The sequence below is a fragment of the Myotis lucifugus genome, unplaced genomic scaffold, assembly GCF_000147115.1.
Source record: "Myotis lucifugus unplaced genomic scaffold, Myoluc2.0 scaffold_520, whole genome shotgun sequence".
Taxonomy (NCBI): Eukaryota; Metazoa; Chordata; class Mammalia; order Chiroptera; family Vespertilionidae; genus Myotis; species Myotis lucifugus.
In genome coordinates this window covers 271,366-296,759 of record NW_005871568.1, presented here as the reverse complement: position 1 = coordinate 296,759, position 25,394 = coordinate 271,366, and the positions used below count along the sequence as shown (strand labels likewise).

At 51.6% G+C, this 25,394-nt stretch overlaps 1 protein-coding gene across 6 annotated transcripts; it reads left to right on the top strand.

The window, feature by feature from the left end:
* On the top strand, positions 1–20,231 carry WDR4 (WD repeat domain 4). Of its 6 annotated transcripts, none has more exons than XR_001345616.2 (12): positions 1–157; positions 1,840–1,908; positions 3,073–3,216; positions 6,437–6,593; positions 7,211–7,323; positions 7,751–7,811; positions 8,807–8,905; positions 10,652–10,716; positions 11,756–11,939; positions 12,423–12,680; positions 12,813–12,882; positions 14,427–14,499. XR_001345616.2 is itself a non-coding variant. In XM_023745141.1 (12 exons), exons 1-12 carry the CDS (start codon positions 69–71, stop codon positions 19,938–19,940), a joined length of 1,281 nt encoding a protein of 426 aa, XP_023600909.1. In that variant the 5' UTR covers positions 1–68; the 3' UTR covers positions 19,941–20,229. The 6 variants fall into 6 exon arrangements, 5 of the variants coding, with proteins under 5 accessions (XP_023600909.1, XP_023600910.1, XP_023600911.1 ...); XM_023745141.1 differs by lacking the exon at positions 12,423–12,680 and adding an exon at positions 19,869–20,229 and having other exon boundaries at positions 14,427–14,584; XM_023745142.1 differs by lacking the exon at positions 12,423–12,680 and adding an exon at positions 17,905–18,806 and having other exon boundaries at positions 14,427–14,584.
* Positions 20,232–25,394: the final 5,163 nt, after the last annotated feature.

Genomic DNA, 25,394 nt, shown 5'->3' with positions numbered 1-25,394 from the left:
TCACTTTCCGGCGCGGCGGGGCAGGGGCGCTGGGCGGCGCACGTGGGTACAGCGCGACGGCTGGGCTCATGGCGAGTTCCGCGGGGCTGGCTCTGTGCGGGCGGGCGCTGGTGGTGCGGGGAGGCAGCCGGTTCCTGGCCACCACCACGGCGAGCAGGTAAGGCGTCTGGGCGTGGAGCAGGGAGCCAGGCTGCGGGCGCGCTCGGGGCCTGGAGACCCCGGTTTCCCTGCGCCCGGGGCTGCGCTCGTGCCGGGGTGCCCCGCGGGAGTCCCGCCGCTGCCTGCGGGCCTCCACTGCCTCCTCGGCCTGGCTGCGTGCCTGCACCGGTTCCTTGCAGCCCTTCTCCCTGGAACCGCCCCGGGCGCTCCTCTGGCCACCTGTCCAGGGCCCCGCCCCCTCGATGGCTGGTCTGCGTGGCTCTGGGCTGGGTTCTGAGGGGGCAGATGGAGCCCAGGTACGTGGGGCGATGTGGGGCTGGATGGGGCCAAAGCGGGTCCCGGGGACGCCCGGCAGACCCGAGCGCGGGGAGGAAGGCAGGCTGGTCGGAGGGGTTGGCTCCTGAGGGCGCCCTCCCTCTGGCTCCCTGGTCCTGCGGTGGCGCCGCACACTCCTCTGCATCTGAGGACCCCGCCCCACTGGCTCTTCCGGATTCGAGGGAGAGATAGAAACATCAGTGATGAGAGAGAACCACTGATTGGCTGTCTCCTGAACGCCCCCCACTGGGGACCGAGCCCGCCACGCAGGCATGTGCCCTTGACCGGAATTGAACCCGGGACCTTTCAGTCCACAGGCCTAAGCCCTATCCACTGAGCCAAACCAGCCAGGGCTGCTTTCCCTAATTTAACGTTCTTTCCTTGTGGTTCCCCAGTGTGGACACAGCGCTCGGGATTTTTAACTCAGGAAATGTTTGTTGCTCCATTATTCTTGACTCAGGAGCCTCGGGGATGTTAGTAGCGGTCTGTATGGGCCCTGTGTCTTTTCTCAGGGTTTTGATTCTCATGCTTGAATCAGAGAACGTGCCTAACAAATGCACTATCAGTGCTCCCTGTTCAGTGTCCTGTTTCAGAACTCCCAACTCAATGTTAAATTTAGATTTAACAAAACATTTCCTCCCAAACCGGTCATGTATCCCAGATTACTTTGTTTTCGAGGCTCACGGTGTCCCACACATGCCACGGGGAGACTTCCATCTGCTTGCTGCCTTAGGGGCCAGCACAGTTTCTGACTTGGAGGACTACTTCTCTTTTCTATGCTCCAGTGCTCCCTGTGAAGAGTTTAAAGCGCAGCCACTTTAAAGGCTGTACATTTGTACAAGATGCCTTCTGTGTGCTAGAAGCGGGGTGGGGGGTACTATATAGTAGAGAACTTGGGGTGTAATGGGGAAGATGGGTGGCTCCTGTATTGGTCAGTGCTTGGCAGCCAAAGGAGCTTTTTGGGGCAGGTGAGACATTTTTCTAAACTAGAAATGGCAGTTTTTAGTTTGGGTACAAAAACCCACTGAAAACAATATCAGGACACATTTCTTCAGACATAACCATTTTACATTGATGTGCTGGTGCCTGAAAGAGGAGGATATTTCCCGTTGACTTTTGTTCTCACTTATTTTACTAAACGGATTTTTGTACAGAACCATGCCAGTTGTGTATGGCAAATCCAAATAGAGATTAGGCGGATAAAGCTCCATAACTGTTGCCTGAAGTAGCGAACCCAGACCTGTTGTGGCTGAGACCCTTAACTTGATGACTAGGCAAATATTTTTCTGTTCCAGGGAAATAAAAGACATGAGCATTTTAATTAACAAAGTACTTTTAAAAAATCTTTCTATTGTTTTTCTTCAGTGATGATGACGGCGGCCTCTTCACATATGATTGCAGTACTGCAGAAAAGAAGTCACAAGAAAATAAAGGGTGAGATAGTGGGGAAGTCTCTTCAGATTCAATTTGTGGTTTGAGTAATGGGCCCTGATAGCCTAAGAAGGAGATTGATGTCTTCTCACTGAATTTTTCATTTCTCTACCTTGCTGTGTAGAAAACCGGGTACCTCAGGAAAGAAATGTGGGATTTTCAAATTAGGCGTTAAAGAATATTAGGACTTTTCTAAGTACTTTTTTTTAAAAAATATTTTATTGATTTTTTACAGAGAGGAAGGGAGAGAGATAGAGAGTTAGAAACATCGATGAGAGAGAAACATCGATCAGCTGCCTCCTGCACATCTCCTACTGGGGATGTGCCCACAACCAAGGTACATGCCCTCCGGAATCGAACCTGGGACCTTTCAGTCCACAGGCTGACGCTCTATCCACTGAGCCAAACCAGTTTTGGCTCTAAGTACTTTTAATTAGTTTTTGTCAATAATGTTCTTATTGGCACCTTGAAATAATGCAATCAGTTTTAAGTGCATTGGGGGCAGTTGCATGACATTAACTTAGCTAATTGAAAGGTAAGAAAAGCAGAGTGTGATGATTTTATCTGGTGACTTTCTTTACTAGAATTGGTCATGTGGCTCAGCTTTTTAAAAATTATTATTATTATTTAATTCCTGCCTCTAGTCTTTTTTAAAAAAAAATATATTTTCATTGATTTCAGAGAGGAAGGGAGAGGGAGAGAGAAATAGAAACATCAATGATGAGAGAGAATCATTGATTGGCTGCTTTCTGCATACCCCCTACTGGGGATGGAGCCTGCAACCTGGGCATGTGCCCTGACCAGGAATCGGACCGGGATCTCCTGGATCATTGGTCGATGCTCAACCACTGAGCCACGCCAGCTGGGCTCCTGCCTCTAGTCTTGATTAGTTCATGTCCATGAGGGAGTGGACCATGTGGGTCCTTCCACCTCAGCTCTTTTTATTTTGGTGTGTACACTGAGAAATTGTTCTGTTAGTTAGCTTTTACTCCTTAAACGTTAGAACTGTTTGAACCTCCCCATGTTCCCCTACTAGGTCTGGTAGCCTGGCTGCATGAACCTCCTGGCGTTTTCTACCTCTGTTCACATTAAAAATGAACAAGGCTGGCCTAGAGGAATGCAGCCTTATTTCTCAGCAAAGCCCTCACCGTTCTCCTTCTTTCTCAGGGAGGACGGACAGCCCGTGGAGAAGGGGAGTGACACGATCCTGGCGTCCACCTTCTCCAAGTCTGGCAGCTATTTTGCTTTAACCGATGACAGTAAGCGTCTGATTCTTTTCCGTACAAAACCATGGCAATGTCTGAGTGTCAGGTATGAAATGCTAATGTTGAATAATTACCCTGTTGAACACACAGCTTACACTTGCTTGCCAATAACAATAGTGACAGCAACGATTATAATACGCAACTAACACGTAGCTTCGTTTGTATGCCCAGGGAGAGGGGACATGGTCCTCACTCATATCTGCAGGCCAGGAGTCTGGAAGCTGATCCCACTCGGTTTGGAAGGGCGGAGTCAGCCCCTGTCCCCTCCTTCTGTCTTCCCTGAGGCTGCAGGGTTTAAATGTCCCTTGATAATCAGAGAAAACACGTGCTGGTCATAATGTTTGAATTACTAAGTGACCAAGACTAAGGAATTTCCCTTTGTGTTGGGGACAGCTATGCTTTTTAAATTTTTATTTCCTCTCATTTCCTAAGAGAAGAATAAAAAGCCACATTCCAGGTGACATCACAAGCAAGGAATACCCATTCTGCCCTGTGTTCCATTCAGGTTAAAAATAAAGCCTGGTAACAGTATTCCATTTTTATCTTATGTGTGTTTTCATATATCAGGCAATAGATGACCATAATAGATGACCTAAAAGCTTTAAAAAAGCAGATTAACAGAAGGATACGGGATGTACAGTGAATCTCCCTCCACCTCCTCTCTCCAGTTCTCCCCACGGGCAGCTAGAGTTTCCCAGGAGAAGAGTAATGTAAACAACATTTGCTGCCATGCATGCAGGTTATAAATGCTAATGAATCACTTTTTGTAGCTGACTGCTATGACTTCACATCATCCTTCACTTGAAAGGTCTGTTAGGTAGCATCTTGCCAAAATAGCCAGGACATTAGCCAGTATTTAGGTTATGGAAGATAAGTGCTTTCAGCATTTGGGGTAAATACTGCACGGGGCCTTCGGGTCTGACTGAGCTTCTCCAGCAGGGACCCTTGTACTTGGCCTTGGTTTTGAGTTGCTCCCACCACCTGTGGGAAGGAGGGAGGGATGTGAGGATGGGAAGCAAGCCAGAGAGAAGCAAGCCAGTGATAGCAATCACAGAGGATGGCGGCTGTCTTACTCTGCTTGGGCCTCCGCGACAAACACCACAGCGTGAAAAAGCCAGGTAGTTCTTCCTTACAGTCTGGTGCTGGGATTCTGAGATCAAGTTGTCGGCAGGGTTTGCCCGGAGGCCTTTCTCCTTGGCTTGTAGATGGCTGTCCTCTTACTGCCTTCTCACAACATTGTCCCTCTGTGCCTGTGTCCCTGGTGTCTCTTTGTGTTCCCAAACATAAAAAATCTCATGTATCTGTAGGAGAAGTTCCAAAAATGAGTTGCCTGGTCAAAAGATAGGTGCCTTTATAATCTAGACAGAGAATCCCAGATTGTCTTCCCAAGGGGCTCTGTCTCCGCCTCCCAGGGTGGAAGGTGCCTTTCCTACCCTGGACAGCAGGTGGTATGGAACCTGGGGCCTACACAGTCAGGTAGAAGGAAGTTGGTGTCCTGTATACTTAAGTGTGAGTGAGGGGAGCACATCTTATTCTTAAGAACCAATGTCTTGTGCGCTGGCTTCTCGGGTGTGAGCTTGGCTTTCCCACTGGGCTGCTCCCTTTCTCATTTGGTTGTGTATTAGGGAACTCGGGTTTCCCGTTGTGGTAGAGGAGCCCATCCACACCGGTTACTTTCACATGGCCTTTCGGTAGCTCAGCGTGGAGAGTGAGAGCCGCTCAGGGCTGTGGAGGCTGGGTGAGCCTGTTCCTGGCACTTGCGTTGCTGGCATACTTTTCAAAGCCCGGGGCCCATGTCTGCTGCAGGTCTGTGGTTTCTGTGCGGCAGGACTTGACCAGTGCAGAGTCTGGGGGTGGATGGGATCAGGGAGGTGAGGACAGCTTCTTTGGTTCCTCTGATTACACAGTGTGTCCTACTGTGGTAATTTACAGCTCTCCAAGCGGGCACGACCTAACTGCAGCTGCTTTAAAACTTCACCTTGGAGGGTTTTGAGGAAAAACTGAGAAGGAAATTATGGGTAGCAGTGACATTTTTCAAGGTAAAGTTTAGAGTGACAAAGGGCAGAGAACCTGTGAACTGGGCAAGTCAGAAGGACTTCAGGCTCAGAACGGAGGCCAGAAAAACAAGGTTTTTTGAATAAAAAATGAAGACATGATGTCTTCTATTTTGGTATTTTATATTTCTGATGTGTTAATGAGAAATCTTACACACGAAACCACACCATTTTATAAAGCACCTGTATCCCAATAATAAAGGCCCTGGAAAAGGCAGAGCCTCTGGACATCAGATCTGGGTTTGTTCTACCCTCAGGGGCCTAAAGATGGGGAGAGTGGCTGCTGGGACGTGTGCTGTGGGGGAGCTTTTGAACCCAGGCACTCCATGAAGGGAGGGGAGGGTGCCGAGGCCCTGTATACAAGGTCCTGTAAAGGAGACCCTGTGTAGGAGACCCTGTGTAGATTGAAGATTGCTGTGGCCTCTGCCTTCCCCAGGGTACTTTCCCCTGGGGAAGTCCAGAGGCCTCCTAACTGTCCTGTCCTATGACCTGCCCTTCCTCTCCCTTCTGCTACCTGAATCCCCTGGACCCAACGCCCTAAACCTACTCTGTAAAGCTCAGCTGCATCCTGGAATCATCGCCAGGCCCGATTTAGCCTGAGCAGCTGAAAGCCGCCATCTGGTGCGAGACAAAGGGACATGATGCGGAGTCTGGCAGAAGCTGGGTGGGAGGGGTGCTCATGGGGGGTGGGGTGAAGGTGGGGCTGGATTCTCTCTGGGGTGGCCGAGCTCTTTGGATCCCAGCCCAGCTCCTGGAGGACTGTCCTAGCTGCTCCCCCAGAGTGCTGTGGCTGGGCTGTCACAGCTGCTTAATTGGCCTATTAGAATGGGCACAGCCATTGTTGAAATCACAGGGCTGGGAGAATTTTGAGGCATCTTACCCGGAGCCTGATTGTCTCTCTTGTCATTGTTTTTACCATGTTTATTGTGCCTCCTCCTGCGGTCCTTAGGCACCTGCTGTTTCCTCTGGCAGCGATGCCTGGGCGGCCTCCTCCAGCCTTTCTGTCCATGTGTCCCTGTGCTCCTGAGAAGCACGGGGGCCTGTTGGGATGGTGTGTTGGGGTCCTAATTCCTTTAGGCTTCCGTTTCCATTTCACGCTGACATCTGGAGTTCCACATGCTGGGAGCGCACGGCTTGCAGGCCTGTTGCAGGATCTTGCATTGACCTGTGTCAGTCTGTCAGCCAACCTTGGGCATCTCTCTGGCCTCCTAGGACCGTGGTGAGGAGGTGTACAGCCCTGACGTTCACGGCTTCTGAGGAGAAGGTTTTGGTGGCAGACAAGTCTGGGGACGTTTACTCCTTTTCGGTGCTGGAGCCGAATGAATGTGGCAAACTTGAACTTGGGCACCTGTCGATGCTGCTGGATGTGGTATGTGGTGGTCCAAGTGCTTATTAACTCTGCTGTGGTCGGGCTCAGGTGGGGCGGGGGCGGGGGTCTGCGCTGAGCGTCTGGGTGGGTGCGGGTCTTCCTGTGGCAGGGACAGCCCTCTGCAGATACATGAGCAGGAGGATTGGGATCCAGGCACGTGAGGCTGACAGCGGGCGAGTGAGAAAGGCGCTGGGTGGTTCCGGATGTGAGGTCAGCCCAGGTCAGGGCGATGCGGTGGAGGGGCGCAGTCACGAGGTCAGAGTTCATCCTTCATGCTTCACGGGCATCTCCATGGTGTCCTTCCAACTCCTGAGCCAGGAGCTGTCCCAGTGAGGGCTGGGCTAGAGCCATGGGTGGTGGAACTGGGGTGGGTTCCCACGGGGACACACAGGCATAATGGAGGGAGTCAGGACTTGGTGACTGTGAAATAGGAGGGAGAAGAAGGTGACTCGGTGCTGGAGACAGGAAGGCATGGGTGGCAGTAAGGAGTTGTGTTGAGGTGGGTCTTCATGGATATGGAATGGGGGCTGGAGACAAGAGGTCTGAGGGGCGGTGGTGGAGGTGAGTGTCTCTGGCTGTCCCGTGACTGGATCTGTCCTTTCTCACCCCTCGCACAGGCTGTGAGTCCTGACGACCGCTACGTCCTCACCGCTGACCGGGACGAGAAGATCCGGGTGAGCTGGGCCGTGGCACCGCACAACATCGAGTCCTTCTGCCTGGGGCACACTGAGTGAGTCTCCCTCTGCCCTGAGCTGGTGTCTGGGGAGAGGTGGTTCCTCAGGCTGAGGGACAGCTGGTCTGAGTCTGGCCTCTGGGCAGTGTTGCTGCTCCTCCTTCCCCCACTGTCTTCCATGTCTCCCCCCGGCTTGGAAGGCGGCCGGTGCTGTGTGCAGGCAGCTGAGAGGAGCACACATGGGCTGGGGGCCGCTCTTGGTGGAGGCTGTTGTGTTGTTGGGTTCCTGAGAATACACGGCCAGCGAGCTCCCAGCCTCCTCATCACTATCCACACGGCCATCACCAGTTACACATGTTACTCATATCAGTTTTGTTGGAGGTCAGGAGTTTGGGGGGCACAGTCTTGTCTCTGAGGTGACAGGAGTCGTGTGGAGGTCACAGCAGCACTGGAACCTGGCTCACTCTGCTTCTCTGTGCTGCAGGTTCGTGAGCCGCATCTTCGTGGTGCCCGACCACCCTGAGCTGCTTCTGTCCTCATCCGGGGTGAGTGCCACTCCGCCGTGGGCCCCTCTGGGTTCCTCTGTAGTGACCGAGCAGGAGCCCTGCTCGCAGCCAAGAGCTTGTCCTTTGTTTCCAGTCGTGGTTTGGACGTCAGTGTTCCTTCTTCACTGGTGGCCGTCCACTAGATGGTGCTTGTTTTCTGCAGTTTAGAGCTGGCTGGGCTTTGCTCCTGCTTGTGGCTGTGGACTTGGGTGTGTGTGTGTATGCAGGTCTGTGTGTGTAGAGTTGGAGGATCTTGTGCAGGGAGTCCGTTCTAAGGTCTGTTACATCTGTCATAACATCGTGATCCTATTTCAGACAGTTGGTGGAGGAACCCTTTCTGAGTCTGTAGGGACCTGGGTTTGGTCACCACTGCTGCTGACACATACTCAGTATCCCCATGTGTTTCTCCTTGTGCAAATGCCTGGTCATTGATGTGCCCGTGTGTTTATGCACATGTGTGCTCCTATGTGTGCATACTCGGCCCAAATACAGCCTGGCATGTGACATCATGTTACCATGTGTCCTTTGCTCATTTTGCTGTGTGTGGTTACCCATTTTTCTTTCTATAAAAAAAAACACGACTTTTTTTTTCTTAAACATATTTTTAAAAATAATTTTTTTATTGATTTAGAGAGGAAGGGAGAGGGGGAGAGAGAGAGAGAGAGAGAAACATCAGTGATGAGAGAATCATTGATTGGCTGCCTCCTGCACGCCCCCTGCTAGGGATTGAGCCTGCAACCCAGGCTTGAGCCCTGACCTCGAATTGAACCATGACTTCCTGGTTCATAGGTCAGCGCTCAACCAGAGCCACACTGGCCAGGCCCATTTTTCTGAATGACTTGCATGAGCTCTTTAGAGCAAAGAGCCGTTGATTGAGAAGGGTGCTCTGGTTGTCCCAGAGTTACCATCCCTCCGACCTGGTGGAAGCCTGGGTGCTTGCGGCGGGGGGCGGTGCCAGGCCCCTGAGAGGTATGCTGACCTGTCCTTGTGTGCAGGACTGCACCCTGAGGCTCTGGGAGTACAGACGTGGCCAAGAGCTGCACTGCTGTCACCTGACCGGCCTGCAGGAGCCAGCGGGGCCCCGGAGCGACAAGGTAACCGAGTTTGTCTGGGTTGTGGGGGCTGCAGGGTGCCTCTCCAGGCACTCAGGTCTTGAGAAAAATAATGTTTTACATTGGAAACATTTCTCTGCTGTTAGTGCAGCTGGAACTTTTCCAGCTTGGGAGAAATCATGTATTTCAAATTCTAGGCAGCTAGTCAAGTAAGTGGGGGAATAATTTATATTCTTACCATGTTTGCATTTGAACAACTAATTATAGAACGGCCTCTAATCCACTTGGAAATGGAAAAAATAGTGGGGCTAGAGCAGCGAGGCTTGCTGTGGTTTTATCAACTGGGCAGCGGGCTGGTACCCACCCAGCATTCTCTATTGTCCGTCATGGATTAATCTTATGACCCCCCAGTTCAGGTTGCCTGGGTCTTTGGTTGCCAAGGAGATTCTCAGGGGGAAAGTGTGGGCTGCCTTTCAGGATCCCTAGGATTCTGTGCTCATGGTCACCCAGCTCTGATGCTCCTGAGCTAGTCCTATGCAACCCCGGGTTGGTCACATGTGGACGGCCCTGCCAGCTTCCCAGAGGCCCGCCTGGTCCTGGTGGGGAGGGAGGGAAGGACTGCTATCATGTCCACTCAGGCCTGCAGAGCTGGGTACCCTCTGCCTGTCCCCAGAGGCACCAAGCCCTTCCCCTTGCAGTCCCCCGCATGTCTGATAAGACCTGGGTGTGAAGTGCAGGGCTTGTCTGCCTGGTCCTCGGCTTGGCTTCTCATTTCCGTTGTCTGCTCTGAGGCACTCCATGGCAGCTGCCCTCACAGGTCCTCAAAGTGGGCAGGCTGGGCCTGACCCAGGCCAAGGTCCCTAGGACCCCTAGCTGAGCACCTGCAGTGACCACCAGGCCAGTGGCTCCAGCTGCTCTGCTGCCCCATGGGCGCCTCCTGCTGGCACCCTGCAGTCGTGGAAGCTGCAGCAAACAGGCCTGATTTTTTTCTGCTAACTTCTCGCCCATGTGCCCTCACTCTACCTGATGCTCTAGCAGCGAGGTTGATGTGAGCTCTTTCTAAAGGTGACACCAGCCCGGCCTGCAGGACCAGGGGCAGCCCGGCCTCTCAGGCGCCTGCCCTGCTCGGGCCTTGTGGATGCCAGGCCCTTCCCTTTCCATTTCTGACTGGTGCTCAGTGTTTCATCCCTGCTGGGCGTGTGGGCACCTGCAGGGCAGTTGTGTCTGTACCGAACAATCCCCTTCTTTTCCACTTGTGTTCTCTGTTCCCTTCGTTCTTGCTTTTTGACCAATTTCGTTGGTTTTGGAGACATTCTGTTGTCTGGAGGGTGGGCCAGACCATGGAGAGGCTTTTGCCACGTGCCCGGCATGTTGGCGTTACTGTGAAACAGGAAATCAGCCCTTACCTTTCTTTTTTAAAAATATTTTTATTGATTTCAGAGAGGAAGGGAGAGAGAGACAATGACGGAGAGAGAAACATCAATGATTGGCTACCTCCTGTACACCCCATACTGGAGATCAAAGCCTGCAACCCCAGGCATATGCCCTGACCAGGAATCAAACCATGACCTCCTGGTTCATAGGTCGATGCTCAACCACTGAGTCACGCCGGCCGGGCAAGCCCTTGCCTTTCTTTTCCCTCAATAGTTTGCAGAAAGTTCTGGCACTGTCTTCTCTCTCTCATCCGGGACATGTGTGGGAACTCAGTCTTGCAGTGTGAGCTCAGTGGGAGCGGAACAGGCTGGTATTGGTCCCTGATGTGCAGTTAAGCTGCTGCTTTCCTTGCAGAGGTTTGCTGCATCCAGGATCACTTACTGGAGCCGGGACAGCTGTGTGGCGCTGCTGTGTGATTGGTAAGCTCACGGCTTCTGGTCCCCTCCAGCCTGTGAGAGCAGGAATACATGGATTGTTCCACTGGCCCCACATTCTGTCTCCTAACTCGGGAGGTTTTAGTTGGTATGTTGGGACCACAGCTCCCTGTGGGGGCGGGGTATGTGTCTCCCTTTCTGAAGTTGCTGTGGCGTGTGGGTGAGGGTTCTATAGGCAGGCAGTCTTTTATAAGCTATTTAAACAAACTGGCTTAATGGACAGCAAGGCCTGGGGCTGGTCTTTTGTGTGTGATCAATCTCACCTAAGGGTCGATTGTGGTAGAGTCTGCCTCAGGCAGTGCCAGCTGAGAGCGGTCTCGGTAGACCCCCCTGAAGGCCAGTGGTTGGTGAGCTGGATTAGGTAGCACATGCCTGTAGCTCAGCCGTGGGCAAACTACGGCCTGCGGGCTGGATCCGGCCCGTTTGAAATGAATAAAACTAAAAAAAAAAAAAAAAGACCGTGCCCTTTTATGTAATGATGTTTACTTTGAATTTATATTAGTTCACACAAACACTCCATCCATGCTTTTGTTCCGGCCCTCCGGTCCAGTTTAAGAACCCATTGTGGCCCTCGAGTCAAAAAGTTTGCCCACCCCTGCCTTAGCTGCTTCCTCCTGAGCATCTTCCCTGTGCTCTGCTCCTACTTGTCCTCATAACAAGTCTAGGGAGGGCACCTTAGCTTGTCTTAGAAATAAGGACGCAGGTTTAGAGGAGGTGAAAGTGCCTCCAGGAGGTGTCCTGCCTGCTGCCTGCAGGTGGAACGGCTGGTTCTGTATTGGTGGTCCTTGCTGTGTAACACGTGACCCCAGGACTTGGTGACTCGGATGGTCCTTACCTCACAGTCTGTGGCTCAGGGCTCTGGGAGCGCTCAGCTGGGTGCTTCTAGCTCAGGGTCTTGTGCAGTTGCAGCCAAAACGTTGGCGAGGACCGCGTCTCTGTCTGGGGCTGGCCTGGGCAGAGGCTGAGCTGCTGGTGGTGTGGGCTGTGGGAGTTGTAACAATCTCCCTCTCTTTCTTGCGGGAAGTGTCCCTGTGGTCTACATCTTCCAGCTGGAGGCCCCCAGGCAGCAGCTGGTTTACAAGCAGCAGCTGTCTTTCCAGCACAGAGTGTGGGACATTGCTTTCGAGGAGAACCGGGGGCTGTGGGTGCTGCAGGACTGCCGGGAAGCCCCCCTCGTGCTCTGCAGGCTTGTGGACGGCCAGTGGCAGGTGAGTTGTGCTGGGCCCCTGCTGTCCCCTGAGCCTGGGGTTGGGGGAGGGCCACAGCTCTCATACCTTTCAGCTGATTGAGCCTTGATGCCAGAGGGTGTCCTGGGTGGGCGGTCGTAGGACTTGTGACCTGGGAGAAGGGAGCTGGGTACCCGGCCAACTTGTCCAGTGTCCTGAGCCTGCAGTGGCCTTTTGGGAGGCTCACCACCCCAAACTGGCATGTTTTCTCTGTTCCTGTCCTGGTCACACTGTTTTTTTTTTAAATTATTTTTAATCAGAGAAGCTGATACTTGGTGTGTCATCCTTAAAGTTTGCAGCTTAGCATGTCCTTGCGCCTGGGGCAGTGGTCCCACTGGCTAGAGGAGCCTCTGGGTTTGGAGGAAGGCGCGTGGGCTGTGGGCGAGTGAGCTCCGCGCCTTCTCTGAGTCGGCCGCACATCCTGAAAGTGGGGGCGTCCTCTCCTTCCTGTCCCGTGTCTGGCAGGACTGCCGTGGGAAGGACCGGGAGAAGTGCGCCTTTCCCATCCTTTATAGACGCTCACTTGGCCGAGTGTCCGCAGGAACCACTGACCTTCCAGGCGTTTTTATCTGGAAAGTGGCAGAGAACAGAGTGCCACCAGCCGGTACCTGTCAGGTCTGCCAGGCTTCGTAGATAAAGTCGCACCCAACAAGCCAGTACGTGAGGTGCCAGCAGCCCTCCTGTCATGGGCTTTGTCCTGACGAGATGTGGCTGCCGTGTTTGGTGAGCCGGCTTCACCTGGTCTCATGTAAAGATTTACGGGGTCTCTTCCCCGCCCCGCAGTCCGGGCCTGGCAGGTCTGCCCATTGTTGGGCCGGCAGCACCTTCTGATACAGGTTTTCCTTTGCCCCCCAGCCTGTGCCTGAAGATGCCACGGTGAAGAAAGTCTGCACGCAGCTCCGCGGGCACTGGGCCATGCTGGAAGGTGAGGGCGCGGCCTGTGTTCAGGGTAACATCCGACAAAGCAGATTCTAGGACGAGGTGCACAGTAGGAAGCTGTGAGAATATAGGGGGTGTGGGGTGTGCGTGTGTCCCTGTCGGGGGCACTGAGGAGGTAACCCACTAACCAGGTTTGACCGTCAGGACAGCCGAGCTGCATGTGCCCTGCGGTCTGAGTCAGAGCAGCTGCCGCCTTTCTGCCTCCAGAGCTGGGGTCGCAGGCCCCAAGGCAGGGCCAGTGCCTCTATGTCCCCCAGAGGGAGCCGGAGCCACCCAAGGGCCCCAGCTGGTGGCATGGAGCGGCTGCACAGTGGTGCGTGCAGTTTCTGGGCCAGGAGACCAGGTGTGAGGACAGTTTCCGGTCGCTGAGTCGCTGAGGGGTTTCACAGCCCAGGGCAGGTGCTCACAGGAACATCAGGCTGAGGAGAGGGGAGAGCAGTGGGAGAAGACAGGTCCCCCCCACCAGCCTCTGCATTCAGTGAGGGCGGTGAGGCTGTCAGTTCCTTGGGCCTTGTCTGTCACAGGGCCCACAGCGAGTTCTGAGGTGGCGGTGCTGGGGTCTGTCGGAGAGAGAGAACACGGTGAGACCCCATCTGTCTGCACTGGTAGAAGGCAGACCCCTAGTCACACACCTCTTGGCTGTTTTCCCTTCTGCTACTCCTGGGAAGAGACTTGAAGCGACAGTGTCTGAAGGGGGATTTGTAGCTCAGCACTGGAATTCAGGTGCCTTCATTCCAATCACGAAATTGATGCTCAGAAGAAATCTTACAAAGCCATTCTGGGTTCCTGGGAGCTCTCGAGAGGGCCTAGCATGGATTCAGAGTCTTTACGGGAACAGTGATCTCAGTGTGCATGCGAAGCGTTCCCATGCGAAGCGTTCCCCATGTGTAACATTCTCCATGCAGAGCGTCCCCCAAGCGGAGTGTTCTCGGAAGGCCCGTCGGCTCTGATTCCAGGGTTAAGTTCCATCCTTTCGCTTAGAGTTGAAGGGTTGGGGCTGTTTGGGTTTACAGGGGCCACACTGGGAAAGTGGACCTTCAGCAGGACTGTCAGGGACCCAGGTGGAAGCATCACTATGAGGCCCCTCCCTGGGCGGGTGGGGGAAGTCTTGGAGAGAGCACGGGGAAGGCGAGTTGACCTTGAAAATCACAGGACAGAAGGGTAGGGGAGCTGAGGGAGCTGGGAGGTCACTCCTGCGGGCAGATGAAGGTCATGCCTGTGGGCACAGGCCAGCGCCTCCCTGACGGGCCCTGTGGAGTTCCTGCCGGGTGAGGGGGTCTCGAATAGCAGAAGTTTGTGTTCTCTTAGAAGCGAGTCTGAGATCCAGTTGTGTGGCTACCAGCGGGTGGGCCTTGTTAGAGTCACCTTGGAGAAGGCGCCACAAGTCCACAGAGACTGCGTGGTTGCCGGGTGGATTCCCTGTTGTGGGAGGGCCTGGCAGGCCCACCAGATCCCGCTCCTAGAGGCGGCGTCCCGCTATGTCCTGCGTCACCGTCCCACTTGGCATCTACTCTTGTTCCTCCCGCACAGGCTCTGCTGGCGTGGACGAGGGCTTTAGCAGTCTGTACAAGGCCACCTTTGACAACATGACCACTTACCTGAAGAAGAAAGAGGAGAGGTTGCAACAGCAGCTTCGGAAGAAGCGGCATAAGAACCCGCCCCCTGGGCCCAACGGGCAGACCAAGAAGGTGAAGGCCGGGGAGGCCTCCTGGAGTGGCTCGTCCTAGCCCTGGTGCCGGCTTCTGGCCTCGAGAAGCAGAGTAGCTTTTGTCCCCTCCTTGCCAGCAGCTCCCTTTGAGGAAAAAAAGGGGCACATCACTGTCCACTCCGCTTGGTGACAGTGAGGTCCATACAGCTCCCCAGACACCTGGGCTGGCCCAGTAACTGAGGGTGTCCCGGGCTCTAGAACATTCTGTCGCTGAGCAGAGGTGTCTTGAGCATCCTCTGGTTGCAGGGAAGCCAGACGGGGAGACACTGCAGGTGAGCAGCTCGGTGCCTGGAAGCACTTCATCTTCATGGTGGAGGACGTGTGAGCCTCTTCCCTGGCACTTGTTGGTTTTTCCACTCTTCCTATAATGCCACCCGTGCTGGGCACACTTCCTTCCAGGGGAACCCACACAAATGGTTTCACACCAGCGTGAGGGGCATTTTCATTTTCCCGGCAGCGGTCCTCCTGGTGGGTGGATTGCACTGTCCACCACGGCGCCGCTCCCCACGAGGGGCCATCAGCCTGAGCAGAATGGAGTCTCAGTTCCTCCCCAGCCTGGCCATGTGTTCCGTCCCACGCAGTGAGGGTTCCTGCTCAGCTGCAGACGTGCAGGCTTGGACACACAGCGGAGAACTGGACTTTTTCAGGACGTGAGAACATGTAGAATATGGGAGTTCTACAGGGAAATGGTTGATGACATGTGCGTGGATTGATTTGAACCTTGCACACGTCACAAAGAGCAGGGTGTCAGCTGAATTCAAATCACCAATCAATAAAGACGAGCTTTTGCAGCTTCTGGAAATGTTTAGCAGCAACATGTGGAACTAATTTCAGAATACATTGAGCAAAACCGTTTTTGATGAGTGTACTGTGTGTGACCGAGCAGTGCACTCTTTGATTTGAAGAGAAAAGGTTTTTGGTGTGGGATTCATGAGGTGCTTGGAGACAAACCGTTCTGTGTATCAAAGCCGGAGTGCTTCACAGTTTTCCTAAGTGCCTTTTTTACTTTGAACATGGATCTGAAAACTACAGTTTGTGCCGCGCTCAGGATCGCTTCCCACAGGAACAGCCCCAAGCGAGGGGTCAGGGACGAAACCAGTTCAGGAGCAAGGGGTGGTGCTCAGGCGGAGGGGGTGCCTGGGGTGAAATGGGGGTCACGGAGCAGACGGGTCCCCAGGGTAGAGGGGATTGCCCGGGCCATGGTCCTCCTGCAGGAGGGGCCTGCCTGCTAGCACTGCATTGGGCCCAGGGGTGTTCTCATCAATAAGCTGCTTTGAAATTCTTGGTTTTAGGAGAAATTTAGGTTTGGTCTTGTTAATGTCATGTCTTAAGACTGGTCAGCAAAGTGGCCTGCAGACCAGATCCCGTCCACTCCTGGTTGTACAGCCTCCGAGCTAAGAATGGTTTTTGCAGTTTTAAATGGCTGTAAAAAATCAGAAGAAAGGTAATACTGCAGGCATATGAAAATCACATGCAGTTCCAATTCCTGTGTCCATAAAAGAAACGTTACGGGGTGCGGCCACGCCTGTTCGTGCAGGTGTGTGGTCTGTGCTCCGCGGCAGAGGGGCAGCTGGCGGGAAGGACAGCCTGCAGAGCCTAAGCTGGTTACTGCCCAGCCCTTTCCAGAGAGTTTGTCCACAGCTATTCATGCCCCTTTTAAATTCGTGAAATTTTCAAAAGGAACTGGTTCATTTATTTGGAAAAAACCCAACTCTGTTCTTCCTGTGTTCATCTTGAGCTTTTGCATCAAACACTCATGGTGTTCCCTGTGGGCAGGGAGAGCACGTGTCTGACAGGTCAGTCCTGGGCATCCCCGCCCAGATTGGGAGCGAGCCCTGAGGGGGGGTGTGGAGCGGGGGTGTCTAAGGAGTTCCTTTTGCTTACACATACCTGACAGTATAGGGTGGTGCCCAGAGCAAAGGTCAGTAGATCAGAGCAGAGTTGGGGGGGAACCACAGTCATCTGTCATTCTAATGGTGGTTTTTCTTTAAAAAAGTTTTTTTAAAATTGATTTCAGAGAGGAAGGGAGAGGGAGAGAGAGAAACATCAATGATGAGAGAGAATCATTGATTGCCTCCTACACGTCCCCCCACACCCCCCCACACTGGGGATCAAGCCTGCAACTCAGGCATGTCCCCTGACCATGAATTGAATTGTGACTTGGTTCATAGGTCAATGCTCAGCCACTGAGCCACACTGGCTGGGCAAGGGTTTAAATCTCTTAACTCTTTCCCTAGAACACCGTGTCCCCTTCCTTCCCTGACTTTAGCTTTTTGAGAAGACCAGGTCCACAGCCATCTCCTGATTTGCAAAGCAGTTTCTTGACTCATCAGTTGGCCTATTGTGGGAGCCAAAGAGTTGGTTTCCTCACACACTCCTGATGATATCTTTCTCACTTTTTCGATCCTTTTTTTGGCTTCTACATGTTTTACTTTGGGGAGATTCCTTGGGCTTTGTTCCAACTTATTTATTTTTGTATTTTTTTTTTATTCTGTCAACATTTATTTGCTCTTCGGCCCCGCCTCCGCTCCCCGTCTTATTTTTGTATTTTTAAATAGTAAAATTTTTTATTGATTGATTTTTAGAGAGCGAGAGCAAGGGAGAGAGAAATATGAGTTTGTTCCACGTATTTATGCATTCATTAGTTGATGCTTGTATGTGCCCTGACTGGGATCAAACGCACAACCTTGGCACATCGGGTTGATGCTCTAACCAACTGAGCTACTCTGCCAGGGCCCACCACATTTATTGATTTTAAAAAATCGGGTTATATTTCTTAATTCTAAGGGTTCTAGTTCTTTTTACATTTTGATTCAAGTGCAGTATACAAGAAGGGCATCTGGAAAGCACAAACTGAAATTTCACTGGACACACATGTGACAGTCTCCACCAGAAACAGGACATTTACCCACAGCTGAGAGGCCCCCAAGTTCCTTCTTACACCCCTTTCCCCGGCCCACCCCCCCTTCCCCAGTGAAGGCCAGGCCCATTTAACAGGTTAGTTTGCTTTGGCTCAGCTTTTTGGGTGAGATTCATTTACATTGCTGCACTGGTTGTAAATTGTTCATTCTTGTTGCTACGTAGTATTCCCATGTGCGGAAACACCACAATGTATCCATTCTGCTAGCAACTGGCATTTGAATAGTTTCCAAACCGGCTGCAGTGCACATTCTGGTCCTTGTCTTTTGGAACATAAGTAAACATTTCTGTCCGCTGTATGTTCAGGAGCGGGGCTGCTGGCTCACAGTTGTTCAGCTTGGGCGATGCCGCTGATCCTTGTTAATTCTAACCCCACCACAGAACGTAACATTTGGTGCATCTCATGCTCTACATTTGAGGCGATGGTGTTGACTTTTGCAAAGGCACAAACTTGAGAGCATGGGAGTCAGTGAAGCTGCCCACCTGCCTGTCCTCCACACTGAAACTTGATCTTGCTCTGGGCAAGGTCACCTTAAAAGCAACGTGGGTGGCCCACTTTGGGGGATGCCAGCCATGGGTCATGAGGACACTGGAGCCGCCTGCGAAGAGGTCAGCATGGCAAGGAGCTGAGATCTGCCTACAGCCGGCGACTGACCGCCCGGACTGAGCCGTCTTGGAAGAGCTGCTTTCTCTACACAGAGCACCGTGGGTTCCTCCCCGCAGCACCATTTACCCGAACCCTTCCGTGTTGACATGTATTTTTCTTTCTAATTTCCCTTGCGATTTCTTTGATCGATGGGTTATTTGGATGTATGGTTTAACTTCCAGACATTGGATTCTTTTTTCTTCTCGTTACTGGTTTCTGGTTTTAATTCCATTGTGGTCTTAGGGTATATGCTGACTTCATTCCTTTAAAAGTTACTGAGCTTTGTTTTCCGCTCCACAAACGGTTATTTTACGTCCCTTGAAAAGAATGTGTCTGAGCTGTTGGCAGGAGGAGGGTTTGTAAATGTGGATTAGGCGATACCAACTTGAAAACTACCATCTTCCTCATCTTTGTGCACGTCTGTTATTGAAAACAGTATTTAAATGTCTGTAATTGTGGCTTTGTCTAATTTTCCATTGTCCTACTGGTTTTGCTTCATGGATTTAAATATTCTGATATTTGGTTTGTACACACCTGGAAATTTGTTATCGTGTGGAATGACCCCATCTTCATGAAACATCCTCTCTTTATTTCCAGTTCTGTCCTTTGTTCTGAAGTATAAATTGATGTTAATGTAGCCACTCCAACTTTCTTTCGATGCGTGTTAGCGTGGAATTTCCTTCTTCACCCTTTTCTAACTTGTTTGCATTTATACTTAAAGTGGGCCATTTGGAGACCATGTGCCCTTAAAAAAAATCCCCAGCCTGGCTGGTGTGGCTCAACAGTTGCGCATTGACCCAGAACCAAGAGGTCTCCAGTTCAATTCCCGGTCAGGGCATATGCCCGGGTTGCGGGCTCGATCCCCAGTAGGGGGTGTGCAGGAGGCAGCTGAGTAATAATGTTTCTATTTCTCTCTCTCCTAAAAATCAACTAAAAATTTTTTTAAACAAAAGAAATCAGTTAAAAACCCAACCCCAAGTCACTGGATTTCAATGGAAATACAACCTGAGCCACATATGTAGTTGGAAGTGTCCCAGCTTTGCAGAGTTTTTAAAAAGCAGGTGAAATAAATTTGAGAACATAGTTCATGTAAGTCAGAACAGCAAAAATAGTCTCAACACATAACCTATGTAGTTATTCATGAGCTACTTTATGTTCTTTTTAATCCTCATGTTGCAGGTTTGCCTTCTCTGTGCAGCTCCCCCTCTGCAGACTTTCTGTCCCAAATTCGAATTGCCTCGGCCTCCGAATTCCAGTGTTGGTCTCCCCTCGGTGGTCAGGCTCCGTTTGGGCTTGTCCTCCCTGGGCTGCGGTCAGATCTCAGCTCCTTGCCATCCTCGAGGGTGTGTCTGCCTGAGTGTGCTCATGACCTATGGCTGGCATCCCCCAAAGTGGGCCATCCACGTTGCTTTTAAGGTGACCCACTTTTAATATATTTTTATTGATTTCAGGGAGGAAGGGAGAGGGAGAGAGAGAAACATCAATGATGAGTGAGAATCACCAGTTGGCTTCCTCCTGCATGCCCCCTACTGGGGATCAAGCCCACAACCTGGGCATGTGCCCTTGACGGGAGTCCAACCTGGGACCCTTCAGTCCTCAGGCCAAGGCTCTATCCACTGAGCCAAACCAGCCATAGCTGTTTGAACAGCCTTTATAGTCTCCTTTGCCCAGTTGCTTCTCTGTGTTTTTTTTTTTTCAGAGGACAGATGATTTGAAGGTGATCTTTCTACTCTACACCTGCTGTATGAATTGCAAATTTTTTCCAGTTTGACTTTTGGCTTTTTTAGTGTTCTCTTTTTAATACAGACCTTTTTGTAGTCCAATTTATCCATCTTTTGTTTGTGCTCTCTGGGTATCAAACGTTTTTCTCCACTCCCTCCACTTTTGAAATGGCCCCTCATGAAGGGGAGACAGAGAGTGGGACAGAGGACAGAAACGGGCACACCTGACATGAGGTGGCGACCAGTGGCTGGTGGGAAGCGAGCGCATGGGAAGATTGATTTCCACATCAAAAGCCATTTAGGCCCTGGCCGGTTTGGCTCAGTGGATAGAGCATCAGCCTATGGACCAAAGGGTCTCGGGTTCAATTCTGGTTGCAGGCTCCTCCCCAGTCCAGGCCCTGGTTGGGGCGCATACAGGAGGCAACCAATCTATGTGTTTCTCTCACATCGATGCTTCTCTGTGTCTCCCTTGAAAATCAATGGAAAAATATCCTTGGGTGAGGATTAACAACAAAAAAGCCGCTTACTTGTAGGTGCCCCCCCTCCCCCTGCAAGCCTGGCTTGTTACTGACAAAATGGAATTGAGGGGACACTGTAGGATTCTCAGTTGGGTATTATGTTTTGCTGGCTCCTATTTCATGACAAATGAAAAAACTAGAAAAATAAAGCTGTTTTCATGGCTCCTCTGGGCTGTGTTTTGCTGGCTTGACGGACGGAAGATGGAGAGCAAAGAGCAGAGGACCCAGTGGATCAGGACGGCGGGAATGGCGACAAGATAAGAGTTCCTGTGCGCCTGCGGCTCAGCGCCTGAGGTCTGTCCTTGGAGGTGACTGGCTCACATGACCATCGGCTGAGAGATCAAAGGGATAGGGGACGTCTGGGCGCCTGGTGAAAGGCAGTGGAGTGGCTTTTAGGACGTCGCAAATGTGCTGCTTCATACGTTTTGGCCCAAGTGGCTTGTCCTGCAAAGCGAACAAGGCAGACACTGCCCTTGACTTGAGATCACATGGTTATTTGCCTCAATTCGCCAGCTTGCTTTTTTTTTTAAAAAATATTTTTATTGATTTCAGAGAGGAAGGAAGAGGGAAAAAGAGACACATCAATGATGAGAGAGAATCATTGACTGGCTGCCTTCTACACGCCCCACCCTGGGTGTTGAGTCCGCAACCCGGGCATGTGCCTCATTTCTAACTCTCTCTGTCCCTCTCCCTTCCTCTCTGAAATCAATAAAAAACATTAAAAAAAGTCCCAACTCAAGGATATATTTTTTATTGATTTTCAGAGATAGAGAGAGGAAGAGAGAGAGAGAGAGAGAGAGAGAGAGACATTGCTCAGTTGCTTCCCATCTGTGCCTAGATCAGGGTATGTGCCCTGACCGAGAACTGGACCCACGACCTTTTGGTGTCCGGGACGATGCTCCAAGCAACTGAGCCACCCGGCCAGGGCCCATTTAGCCATTTGTAAGTGTACAGATAGTGGCATTAAGTACACTCACATTGCTTGCAGCCAAGGGATACACATTTGACCTGATAAGATCTATATACCTTGGTGCTCAAGTTCGTATCTTACTTGGCAAAGAGCCTAAGGCACTCCCACCGAGGTCAGGAACAAGGCACTGATGGCCCTGCCTCTGCCCCCCACGCGCAGCACAGGTGTGAGCCCGCAGGCCACACGGGAGGAACCACCTGAGCATGACAGCGGCCAAGGAAGTAAACCATCTCCCTGCAGGCTTGTGTCATTTATTTCATGGATGTGATATTTCAATTTAAAAAAAAATTTTTAATTGCAGTTGACCAGATGTGTTTTTAATAAATGGAAGGCAAAACCTTCCACCAACAGAAAGATTACGACTCCCTTCCTTGCGATACTCACTTAACTGCGGTGTCTGGAACTGAACCCACACCGTCTGTCTCCGATGTGCGCCTGCTAAGAAACCAGGGGCCCCTGGAGAAGTGGTTGGTTCCAGAACTGGGGCAGGAAAAATACAAGCGGAGCCTGGGACATTTTGTGGAACCAGAAAATAAGGACATGCTTTAAAAGGATGGGCTTGTTGAAAGAACGCAGGAAGCAACCGGAAGGAGCTCCCGGTGGCGAAGCTGGAACAATTGGAGCAAGAAAATAAATGAGGGTAGACCTGGATGGTAAGCCGTAGCACGACGAATACCCATGAACCCATCCGGATGTAAATGAATCATTGAAGAGTAAACAAAGAAACAGAGAAGGGACAGCTCTGCCTTACAGAGGATCCCAATTAATAATGTAAAAGGAAGGACTGAAACACGAAGTCACCGCTAGGCAAATGCCGCAGAAATAGTTGCTGCCGGTCAGACCCTGTTTGGGGAGCCACGGGACATCTACACAGCTTCCGAGTGGCTCCTCTGAGGCGTTTATTCATTACAAATGGAAAACCAGGTCTTTATAATGGAAAAACCAGGCAGATGCCGCCTCAGCCTAGTGATCAAGGTCAGCCGCCCCAGTGATCCAGCATGCGGACACCCCAGGCCCCAGTGGCTGCCCTGAGGACTCGCTGTCACTGCTGGGAGCTTCTGCCAACACTCGGAACCACGGGACATGTCAGACAAGCCACAGGCCACAGGAACACGGCGGGGGGAAGCCATGCACGGTTCACCCCGTACCGGCCCTCCCCTTGTCTCCCCTCCTCTCCTCTGTCTCCATCTTACCTGCTCCTGCCCATCTTCAGATGTCCAAGTTCATTTTATATTTCAGTTCATCTTAAAATTTTTTCTCTTGCTAGATCTGTGCCTTATTCCCCTGTTTGTGGCTTTCCCACTTTAACCATTTCCTGTTGGGAGACAAAAATAAAATCTTAAAAGCGTGCAGAGCGAAATGCTAAGTGACACGTGGCAATTACGGACGACCAGCTGGCATTTCAGTAGCAGTGAAGGCAGCTGGAAGGCGGCAGGAAAAGCCAAGTGCGGAGGAAACAATTAACTGCCAACCAGGACGGGCCAGCTTGGCTGACTTATCTTTTCCGAGTCACGAAATAAAGACATTTTCAAAGAAGCGAAAACAAAGGGAGTTTACCATGAAAGGAACTCTACAGCCCGAGGAAGGAAGCGGAGATGCAAAAGGAGAGGTGGACAAAAGCCCTGGCAACCGTGGGTGACTAGAAACAAGCATCGACTATAAAATAACGCGATGGTAACAGTTCAATGTGGGTCATTTAAACACCAGGGTAGACTCCGAAACACTGGGCGACAGAAACACACACACGAAAGTATCCAAAGATATTTGCCTTTGGCAAGAGGGAGATTTAGTAACTTGACTTTGTTAATCTAAGTATACAGTTGAGAGCGTGAATGGCACCAGTGAAAAGGCTGGAAATAGGATAAGTGTACAACTCAAATAGTAGAAAGAAAAATGAAATAGAAAAGCTTAATCCAGAAAAACGGGGGACAATACCTGTAGGAGCCTCGGAAAAGCCTGTGGCTGGTGCTGTGGGAGCCGTCGCTGCCACCTCCCACCCTTGGGGGTCCCCCCTCTCCTGGGTCCCTTCTCCCTCAAGTCAGCAGTTTCCCAATGAAACAGCTCAAGAGCTGTGAAGAAACACAATGGTGGCCCTTCTGGGTGGACACGAGGCTTGGAGCCTTCCTCGGGAATTGAGGACTTTCCTGTTAGGGCCGTTACACATGATCAGAGGACTACTTCCCATTAAGTTGTCAATCATGTGTTAACTCACCAATTTTTTAAAATATATATTTTATTGATTTTTTACAGAGAAGAAGGGAGAGGGATAGAGAGCTAGAAACATCGATGAGAGAGATCGATCAGCTGCCTCCTGCATGCCCCCTACAGGGGATGTGCCCGCAACCAAGGTACATGCCCTTGACCGGAATCGAACCTGGGACCCTTCAGTCCGAAGGCCGATGCTCTAGCCACCGAGCCAAACTGGTTCGGCACCAATTTTTTTTTAACATTGAAAAGCTTCCAATGCAATCATTTCCTATTCTTCTATAGAGTCTTGCTGCTGACTGTACACCCAGAGCAGGACCAGGCCAACTTTCCTTCCGCCCTGGGTTGTCAGTTTCCCTCTCCCAGAGGGATTGGAGGTGATTTCAGTGTTTTCTTTATCGGCTGGAAGTCACCGGGTGGTGGTGTCCTGCCTCCTGGTTTGCATTTTGATCACAGACGCTTCATCCATGGAAGGAGATGGATTTTTTTAAAAAAATATATTTTATTGATTTTTTACAGAGAGGAAGGGAGAGAGATAGAGAGTTAGAAACATTGATGAGAGAGAAACATCGATCAGCTGCCTCCTGCACATCTCCTATTGGGGATGTGCCCGCAACCCAGGTACATGCCCTTGACCGGAATCGAACCTGGGACCTTTCAGTCCGCAGGCCGACGCTCTATCCACTGAGCCAAACCGGTTTCGGCGGAGATGGATTTTTGATGGAGGAATTTTTCCTGGGAGACTTGGTGGCAGGAGGGCCCTCCGTGTGTTTGGCAAGTCTGGAGGGAGCGGCATTTCATTGGGGGACGAGCTGTGTGGATGGGGCTGCGGGGCAGGGAATGTGCTGAGCACAGCTACAGAGCAAAGACGGAAAGCACCTCCCAACAGCAGAGAAAATGGAAAACTCCAGGGAAGGAGAGGCAAGTGGAGCGTGTGTGTGTGTATGCATGTGTGTGCATGTGTGTGTATATGCGTGTGCGTGCGTGTGGGGGTGTGGGTGCATGCACGCGTGCACAAATATGTGTTCATCTGGACCTTCGTCGGGAAAGGGACTCACATACTAGCCGCTCTCATTTCCTAAGCAAGGTGGGTGCCTTGGAGGGAAGGCCACCGCCCCCGAAGCCCACCCTTGCCCCCCCCCCCCCATGAGCATGCTTCCCCAGCAAGGCCTCCCGGCTGCCCAGGGCCCTGTCTTGAAAGCATGGCTGGGTCTCAATGTGCAAAGCACCCGTTTCCATGCATTTCTTCAGAACATAATCTCTCCCAAACTCTGAATTTTCAGCTCATCCCATTTCTTTGTTTCCAGAGGACATTACTCAGTCACTTCAGAGGGAGTGATTACTGTGCTGTGAAGTCATCCCTCCAGCCCTGGGGCCCTCCCTGAGCTTGGGGAGGGGGGTGTGAGGGGGGGCACCATCCCCACAGGGGAGCCCCCATCGGGCTGTCCTATGGACTTCTGCGTGAACCCACTCCTTGCTCTCTGGCAATCGCTAAAAGCCAGTTCTCTGTAGAGCTAATTTGCCAAGTGACCAATTCCCTGAATCAATGGTTTCTTTGCACTAATTCGTTTCAGTTGAGCAGTTTTCAATTTGTGTTCCTATCAGAATATTCAGACTGCTCCTTAGTCTCTGCCTCAGTGCCCCGGAGACGGAGGGACGGGGGGTGGGGTGTGGGGGGGGCGGGGGAAGGGTTGGGAGGGCACTGGAGAGGACATCTTAGGCACATAACCTTGACTCCGAAGAGCTCTCATCAACCATTTCTTTATTAAAGTAATTATCATATTGAAGAATATATTCAAGATGATAGTGAT